This window comes from Chiloscyllium plagiosum, chromosome 44 (genome assembly GCF_004010195.1).
Source record: "Chiloscyllium plagiosum isolate BGI_BamShark_2017 chromosome 44, ASM401019v2, whole genome shotgun sequence".
Taxonomy (NCBI): Eukaryota; Metazoa; Chordata; class Chondrichthyes; order Orectolobiformes; family Hemiscylliidae; genus Chiloscyllium; species Chiloscyllium plagiosum.
The window spans coordinates 11520424-11530231 of NC_057753.1; the positions used below are offsets into that span (position 1 = coordinate 11520424).

At 48.4% G+C, this 9808-nt stretch overlaps 1 protein-coding gene across 1 annotated transcript; it reads right to left on the bottom strand.

Moving 5' to 3' along the window:
• Nucleotides 1-897: 897 nt before the first annotated feature.
• LOC122543518 (gastrula zinc finger protein XlCGF57.1-like) lies at nt 898-3960 on the bottom strand. The gene has a single exon (XM_043682293.1). The coding sequence runs from the start codon at nt 3873-3875 to the stop codon at nt 2175-2177; it is 1701 nt and encodes a 566-aa protein (XP_043538228.1). The 5' UTR covers nt 3876-3960; the 3' UTR covers nt 898-2174.
• Between the last annotated feature and the right edge of the window lie 5848 nt (nt 3961-9808).

Genomic DNA, 9808 nt, shown 5'->3' on the forward strand with positions numbered 1-9808 from the left:
CTTTCCCTCATCGGTGCGAGCATTGAGTATAGAGTTGGGACATTGTGCTATGGCTGCACAAGACATTGGTAAAGCCACCGTTGGAGCACCGCATATAAATCTGGTCGCAATGTTATAGAAAGGCTATTATTCAACTACAAAGTATACAATAAAGATTTGAAAGATGTTACTGAGGCTGGAGTGTTGGAGTTATAAGGACAGGCTGCACAGACTGGGACTTCTTTGCCTGGAGCATGGGGTAAACTTATAAAGGTTTCAAAAACCATGACGTGCATAGAAAGGGTGAACAGCCAAAGGCAGGGGAGTCCAAAACTAGAGGGCATAGGTTTAAAGTGAGATGGGAAAGATTTAAAAGGGGCCTGAGGGGCAGCGTTTTCATGGAGAGGGTGGTTCATATATGGAATCAGCTGCCAAGGAAGTCATAAAGTCATAACGCACAGAAACAGACCCTTCGGTCCAACCAGTCCATGCTGAACATAATCTCAAACTAAACTAGTCCCACCTGCCTGCTCCTAGCCCATATATACTGGAGTTGAGAAGTCATATTGAAGTTGTACAGGACATTCTCCCCATGTTTGCATGGGTTTCCTCCAGGAGCTCCGGTTTCCTCCCACAGTCCAAAGATGTGCAGGTTAGGTGAACTGGCCACGCTAATTTGCCCGTAGTGTTAGGTGCAGGGGTAAATGTAGGGGAATGGGTCTGGGTGGGTTGCTCTTCGGAAGGCCGGTGTGGACTTGGTGGGCCAAAAGGGCTTGTTTCCACACTGTAGGGAATCTAATCTGATCTAATCTTTCCGATTCATGTATCTATCCAAACATTGTAATCCAACGTTACAATAAATGTAGGGGAATGGGTCTGGGTGGGTTGCTCTTCGGAAGGCCAGTGTCGACTTGGTGGGCCGAAGGGCTTGTTTCCACACTGTAGGGAATCTAATCTGATCTAATCTTTCCGATTCATGTATCTATCCAAACATTGTAATCCAACGTTACAAAAATGTTGTAATTGTACCCGCATCCACCACTTTCTCACTCGCGAACCATCCTCTGAGCAAAACATTTGCCATTCCGGTCTTATTTAAATCTCTCACCTTAAAAACGCTCTCCCAAACTGAAATTCCCCCATTCTCGGGAAAACACAAGAACAACCAACTCTATCTATACCTCTCATCATTCTATCAACTTCTATCAGATCGCCTCTCAAGCACTTGTACACTCCAGTGAAAAAAGTTTCAGCCTGTCCAGCCACACTTTTTAACTCATAACTTCAAAATCAAGCAACATCCTGGTAAATCTCTTCTGAACCCATCTCCAGCTTGACAAAATCCTTCCAAACACCAGGTGACCAGAACTGGACACAGTACTCCAGATGAAGCCTCACCAGTACCCTGTACAACCTCAACATAACTTCTCAACTCCTGTATTCAAAGGACAGACCAATGAAGGCAGTGGTAGAGATGGATACAGTTAGACCATTTAAAAGGCATCAGGACAGATATGTAGATTGGAAAGGTTTAGAGGGATATGGGTCAAATGCTGGCAAATAAGAATACATCCGTTGACTCATCATCTTTAGCCGTTTACTCAGCATGGGAAGGATATTTAACCTTGTGGGGAAATTTGGAATGACAGGTCATTGGATAAGGAGTAGCAGATTTCAAACAGATGTGGAGAAATTACTTAACTCAATAGGTCATTATTTCTTGAAATTCACTCCCCAGACTGGTCTGGATGATAGAACATGGAGTACATTTAAGGAGGAGATAGACAGATGTTTGATCAGAATAGGGTTGAAGGGTTATGGAGAGGAAGCAAGAAAGGGGAGTTGAAGCCGAGATACGATCAGCCTCGATGGTATTAAATGGTGGAATTGGCTCAATGGGCTGAATGGTGTACTCCTGCTCCCCGATGTCATGGTCTCACTGGGTTGACTTCTGATCTACCTGCAGTGGGAGGCAAACTCTGTTTCCTAACCAGGATAAAGTAAATGTTGCTCATCAGCTTCTGGGGATCGTTTCAGAGGAAACGTGCAATCCCAGGCTAGGACAGCATCAGCCCCACTGGAATTTTTTAAAAAACTCACACTGACCCTCCCACTTCACCCACTGTCCGAATGAACATGGTTCAGTCCTGGATGTGATTCTCAGCAGCAAGAATAGCAGAGTCCAATTGCTGTCTTCACTGATGAACTTTCTGGTGTCGCCTCAGCTTGCATGACTGGATAAATCCCCTCCCACACACAGAGCAGGTGAAAGGCTTCTCCCCAGTGTGAATTCGCTGATGTTTCAGCACAGCAGATGAATCCCGGAAAGCTTTCCCACACACGGTGCAGGGGAATGGTCTCTCCCCGGTGTGAATGCGCTGGTGGATCAACAGTCTGACCGACTGAGTGAATCCCTTCCCACACTCAGAGCAAGTAAACTGCCTCTCCCCGGTGTGAAGTTGCTGGTGTTTCTTGAGGCTACAGGAGTGAGCAAATCCCTTCCCACACTCAGAGCAGGTGAACGGCCTCTCCCGGGTGTGCACTCGCCGGTGCCTCCGCATGCTGCAGGGATCGCTGAAGGTTTCTCCACACACGGAGCAGGAGAACGGCCTCTCCCCGGTGTGAACCCGCTGGTGTGTCAGCAGCCTGGATAACGTACTGCATCCCTTCCCGCACTCTGAGCAGGTGAACGGCCATTGCCCGGTGTGGGTTTGCTCGTGTTGCTGAAGGCTGCATAACCGAGTGAATCGCTTCCCACATACAGAGCAGGTGAATGGCCGCTCCCCGGTGTGAACTCTCTGATGTGACAGTAGTGAAGCAGAGTGAGCAAATCCCTTCCCGCACTCAGAGCAGGTGAATGGCCTCTCCCCGGTGTGAATTCGCTCATGTTTTCGAAGGCAGGATAACCGACTGAATCGCTTATCACACCCAAAGCAGGTGAATGGCTTCTCCCCGGTGTGAACTAGCTTGTGTGCCAGTAGGGAAGAGGAGTGCACAAATCCCTTCCCGCAGTCAGAGCAGGTGAACGGCCTCTCCCCGGTGTGCACTCGCTGATGTGACAGCAAGTGGAATGACTCTGTGAATCCCTTCCCACACTCGGAGCAAGTGAACGGCCTCTCCCCGGTGTGAACATGCTGGTGCGCCAGCAGTCTGGACGATGCACTGAATCCCTTCCCGCACTCGGAGCAGGTGAAAGGCCATTCCCCGGTGTGAATTCGCTCATGGTTTAGCAGGCTGGATGATCGACTGAATCCCTTCCCACACTTGAAGCAGATGAACGGCCTCTCCCCGGTGTGGACTCGCTTGTGCGCCACCAACAAAGAAGACTGAGTGAATCCCTTCCCACAATCGGAGCAAGTGAACGGCCTCTCCCCGGTGTGAACTCTCCGGTGTCTCTGCAGGTCGGAGAAATGAGTGAAACGCTTCCCACAGTCAGAGCAGGTGAAAGGCCTCTCCCCGGTGTGAACGCGTCGGTGAATCTCCAGGTCAGACGGATACCTGTACCGTTTCCCACAGTCCCCACACTGCCATGGCTTCTCCACGGTGCTGTTGTCCTTGTGTCCCTCCAGGTTGGATGATGAACTGGAGCCTGAAGTGCCCACACACACAGAACCCCCTGATGGTGTCTCCTGGAGGAATGTTATTGCAGCAGCAGCAGCAACAATAACTTCCGCATTCACACAATAGACACGCTCTGATTGGCTGGAGGACCAGTGCGCTTCCGGTCCTCCAGCGCTGTCTATTGGACAGTCCGAATGCCGAGCTGTCGGGAGCCAGCCAATAGGAGCCGCGGCTGTTCCGGACAAAGGGCCTCGCGCTGCCCCCGTGCTGAGGGAGCTGGAGGAGGGGAGGGCACTTTGCAACAAATCCCTTCCCTTCATTTTCCTCCAAGGCATGTGTTCACACAAAGCCCAGGGTTTCACTGTAACCTCACACTCACTGAAACTTCCTCATCTGTGAGCACAACACTCTCTGTTCCCGTTCTGGGGTTAAAATATTCAGGAACTGGAGGAAACGGAAGTGAATCCAGGGAGGGGGGCTGACTCTAGAAGGGTTGGTCTCGGTCTCTGTCGAAAGATAGTGACATTGCGTGCTCCCTGATCAAAATGAATACACGCAGAAATGTGCGATTCAACACAAAGCAACTTTATTCACTTAATTTGCTTTAGGCGCATGCAAAGTGACCCTATTCGCTTAGAAGACTTTTGATACCGTCATCAAGTTAGTCTCACTGCGTTGAGACTATCGGGGTCTCCTGGGTGACGGCTCACTGGGAGCTCGATTTCTGTTCCCACGATCTGTTCTCTCGAACCCCAGGCCGATGGTGAATGTCTCTCGAGCTGAGAAAAATACCCAATACTATTCTGAATTGGATATGACGGGCTGCATTTCAGTCTCAGTACTTTTCCCACTTATTTCTCTATGCAAAAAATAACAGGTGCAGCTGTCTCTGTGCCTTCGTATGACAGTCTATTCCCAAGACCAACCAAAGTCATTGCAATTACCTTCCAGCCAGAACAGCCTGTGTTTACCTGAAGCCTATTTTTCACGTATTCTCCTCCAGACCCGAAGGGCTAAATGGCCTACTTCTGCACCTATTTCCTATTGTCTAATTGATTATTGTCGTGCCCAATGAAACCTTAGCAATCTGAGTTGAAGACATTTTGCTCCTTCATTTGACACATGAATTGACACAAAATACGGAGGCGGGGGATTGAGGGTGATTTAGCGGTTTGGATCAGACATTGCTAGCTGAAAGAAGACAGAGGGTGGTGAATGATGGGAAATGTTCATCCTGGAGTTCAGTTACTAGTAGGGTACTGCAAGGATCTGTTTTGGGTCCACTGTTGTTTGTCATTTATATCAATGACCTGAATGAGGGATTAGTAAATTTGCGGATGACACTAAAGTCGGTAGAGTTGTGGATAGTGACGAAGGATGTTGTAGGTTACAGAGAGACATAGCTGGGTTGAGAGGTGGCAAGTGGAGTTTAATGCGGAAAAGTGTGAAGCGATTCACTTTGGAAGGAGTAACAGGAATGCAGAATACTGAGCTAATAATAAGATTCTCGGTAGCGTAGATGAGCTGAGAGACCTTGGTGTCCATGTACATAGATCCCTCAAAGTTGCCACCCAGGTTTTTTAGATTGGATTCGATTCCCTTACAGTGTGGAAACAGGCCCTTTTGCCCAACAAGTCCACATCGACCCTCCGAAGAGCAACCCACCAAGACCCATTCCCCTACACCGAACACTACGGGCAATTTAACATAGGCAATTCACCTAACCTGCACATCTTTGGACTGTAGGAGGAAACCGGAGCACCGGGAGGAAACCCATGCAGACACAGGGAGAACTGTCTCCACACAGACAGTTGCCCAAGGCAGGAAATGAACCCAGGTCCCTGGTGCTGTGAGGCCGCAGTGCTAGCCACTGAACCACCATCCACTGAGCCACCGTGCCATCCGGGTTGATAGGGTTGTTAAGAAGGCACACTGTGTGTTAGCTTTTATTGGTAGAGGGATGGAATTTCGGAGACATGAGGTTATGCTGCAGCTGTACAAAACATTTGGAGTATTGCGTACAGTTCTGGTCATCGCATTATAGGAAGGATGTGGAAGCTTTGGAAAGGGTGCAGAGGAGATTTACCAGGATGTTGCCTGGTACGGAGGGAAGGTCTTATGAGAAAAGGCTGAGGGACTTGAGGCTGTTTTTGTTAGAGAGAAGAAGGTTGAGAGGCAACTTAATTGAGACATGTAAGATAATCAGAGGGTTAAGTTGGACAGTGAGAGCCTTTTTCCTCGGATTGCAATGGCTAGTATGAGGGGACACAACTTTAAATTGAGGGGTGATAGATATAGAACAGATATCAGAAGTAGTTTCTTTACTCAGAGTAGCAGGGGTGTGGAACGCACGGTCTGCAACAGTAGTAGACTCGCCAACTTTAAGGGCATTTAAATGGTCATTGGATACACATATGGATCAGAATGGGATAGTGTAGGTTAGATGGGCTTTGGGTTGGAACAATATCGAGGGCTGAACATTCCTGCCCTGGAATGTTCTACGTTCTATGTTCTACATTGACATAAGGTTCGATCACAAGGAATCCAGGAAGAATTAGCCAATGGTATACGATTTGGCCTGACGGTAGAAGACAGACAGTGGTGGTAGAGGATTGGTATTCAGACTGAAGGCCTGTGACAGCAAAGATTGTGTCGCGGTACACTATCATTCGTCATTTATAAAAACGATTTGGATGAGACTACAGCAGGCATGTTTAGTAAGTTTATGCATGACACCAAAATTGGTGAAGAAGGTTATCTCCGAATACACTGAGATATTGATCAGCTGGGCTGAAGAATGGCAAATGGAGTTTAGAATTAGAATTCATGTCCACACTGACCCTCCGAAGAGTAACCCACCCAGACCCATTACCCCTGACTAATGCAATTAACCTACACATCCATACTTATACACATCTACCAGAATCCATCTACCAGGCCCGCTGTCGAGGAAAGGCCGCCAGCATTCTCAAAGCTCCATCCCATCCCCTGGCAATGTTTTTCTACAACCTCTCCCATCAGAGAGAAGGTACTGAAGCCTGAACACACGCACCAGCCGGTTTCCAAACAGTTTCTACCCTGCTGTTGTTAGAATCCTGAATGGACTCAAACTCTTAGCATTCACCTGTAGCTGTGCTTTTGTTTTTGCTGCTATTTACCTGTTATTTACTTATCTGTGCTATTTTAACTCCGTGATCTGCCTGTATCGCTAGCAAGACAAAGCTTTTCACTGTGCCTCGGTACACGTGACAATAAATTCAATTCAATCCCTGAACACTATGGGCAATTTAGCAAGGCCAATTCATCTAACCTGCACATCCTTTTTTGGATTGCGGTAGGAAACCGGAGTACCCAGAGGAAACCCATGGGAGAATGTGCAAACTCCACACAGACAGTCGCCCGAGACTGGAATCAAACCCGGGTCCCTGGCGCTGTGAGGCAGCAGTGCTAACCACTGAGCCCACTGTGCTGCCCACGGTGCCCATTTAATTTAGATAAGTGCAAGGTGTTGCATTTTTGTTAAGACAAACCAAGGCAGACCTTACACAGGTAGGGACTGTTGTCAAACAGAGAATAGGGGGGGTGCAGGTACACAGTTCCATGAAAATCGCATCACAGGAAGAAAGTTGATGAAGGCAGCATTTGGTACACTTGCTGTCATCAGTCAGAGCATTGAGTATCGGAGTTGGGACGTCATGTTACGGCTGCAGAAAACATTGGTAAGGCCACAGTTGGAGTACAGCAGACAGTTCTGGTCACACTGCTGTAGGAAGGCTATTATCAAACTGCAAAGTGTGCAATAAAGATTTACAAGGATGTTACTGAGTTTGCAGAGTTTGGTGTTCTAAGGACAGGCTGGACAAACTGAGACTTCTTTCCATGAAGTGTAGGAGGCTGAGGGGTGGCCTTATGGAGGTTTATAAAATCACGAGGGCAGGATTAGATTCACTACAGTATGAAAACAGGCCCTTCCACCCAACATGTTTCACATCGACCCTCCAAAGAGTAGCCCACCCAGACCAATTCACCTAACCTACATTTACTCCTGACTAATGCACCTGTCACTATGGGCAATTTATCATTTCACCTGACCTGCACATCGTTGGACTGTGGGAGGAAACCGGAGCACCCAGAGGAAACCCACGCAGACACGGGGAGAACGTGCAAACTCCACACAGTCAGTCACCCGAAGTGGGAATCGAACCCGAGTCAGTGGTGCTGTGAGGCAGCAGTGCTAACCACTACCCCACCCCCATGGGTGAAGTGAATAGATTGGCTCTCCCCAGGCTAGGGGAGAGCAAAACTCGACGTCACAAGTTTAAGGTGACAGGGGTAAGATTTGAAAGGGGGCCCGAAAGGCAGCGTTTTCACGCAGGGAGTGGTCCGTATATGGAACGAGCTGCCAGAGGAAATTGTAGAGGAGAGTACAATTACAACATTTAAAAGACATATGGACAGGTATGTGGATTGGAACGGTTTGTAGGGATATGGGCCAAATGCTGACAAATGGGACTGCACCACTTTACCCATCAAGTTTACTCATTCACACAGGATTGGAAGGGTATTTGCCCTTCTGGGGCAATTTAGAGTGAGAGGTCATTGGATATGGGGTAGTAATTTCAAACACAGACGTGGAGAAATTACTTTCATCAATAGGGTCATTAATCCGTGGAATGCATTCCCCCAGAGTGCTGTGGATGCCAGGACATGGGGTAAACTTGAGGAGATTGACAGATGATGTTTAATCAGTAACAGGTTGAAGGGTTATGGAGAGGAGGCAGGAAAGTGGAGTTGAAGCCGAGATGCGATCAGCCTCGATGGTATTAAATAGTGGGGCAGGCTGGATGGGCTGAATGGTGTACCCCTGCTCCTCGATGTCATGGTCTCACTGGGTTGACTTTAGATCTACCTGCAGTGGGAGGCAAACTCTGTTTCCTAACCAGGACAAAGTAAACGTTGTTCATCAGCTTCTGTGGATCATTTCAGAGGGAATGTGCACTCCCAGGCTGACAGAGCATCAGCCCCACGGGAATATATAACGCCTCTGACCCTCCCACTTCACCCACTGTCCGAATGAACATGGTTCAGTCTTGGATATGATTTTCAGCAGCAAGTACAGCAAAATCTAAATGCAGTTGAGGTTGATGAACTTTCTTGTGTCTCCGTATCATTCATGACTGGATAAATCCCCTTCCCACACACTGAGCAGGTGAATGGTTTCTCCCCGGTGTGAATTCGCTGGTGTTTCAGCACAGCAGTTGGATCCCTGAATCCTTTCCCACACACTGAGCAGGTGAATGGCTTCTCCCTGGTGTGAATTCGCTGGTCTTTCAGCACAGCGGATGAATCCCTGAATGCTTTCCCACACACTGTGCAGAGGAATGGTCGCTCCCCAGTGTGAACGCGCTGGTGGACCAACAACTGGCACAACTGAGTGAATCCCTTCCCACACTCAGAGCAAGTGAACGGCCTCTCCCCGGTGTGTACCCACCGTTGTCTCCGCATGCTAGACGGATCGCTGAATCATTCTGTACACTCAGAGCAGGAGAATGGCCTCTCTCTGGTGTGAACCCACTGATGTGACAGTAGGGAAGAGGAGAGTGCGAATCCCTTCCCGCACTCAGAGGAGGTGAATGGCCTCTCCCTGGAGTGAAATCGTTTGTGTTTTACAAGGCAGGATAACCGACTAGATCACTTATCGCACCCAAGGCAGGTGAATGGCTTCTCCCCGGTGTGTCAGCAGGGAAGAGGAGTCAGCGAAACCCTTCCCACAGTCTGAGCAGGTAAATGGCCTCTCCCCGGTGTGTACCCGCTGGAGTGCCAGCAGTTTGGACGAGAAACTGAATCTCTTCCCATACTCAGACCAGGAGAAAGGCCATTCCCTGATGTGAAGGTGTACAAGGCAGGATGACCGACTGAATGCCTTACCGCACTCGGAGCAGGTAAACGTCCTCTCACCTGTGTGAACCCGTTTGTGTGCCACCAGCGAAGAAGACTAATTGAAAGGCCCTTGCGCTGCCCCCGTGCTGCGGGAGCTGGAGGAGGGGAGGGAATTTTTTTTATATTTCAAAAATATACTTTATTCATAAAATAATTTGATGGTCTGTACAGTTGGTCATGCCATACATATGTAAACATGTACATACAGAGATCAGAATTTATCATTTTTATACAGGTCTGTACATTTTTCAATCATATGCCCATATAATTAGCTGAGGCGTCAGCAGAGCCCAAATGACTGCGCGGGCCCCCTGTTCTTCGTTAGGCA

What these genes read in the sequence shown, in the direction of transcription:
- LOC122543518 (XM_043682293.1), bottom strand. Translation starts at nt 3,875, where the DNA reads ATGCCTTGGAGGAAAATGAAGGGAAGGGATTTGTTGCAAAGTGCCCTC.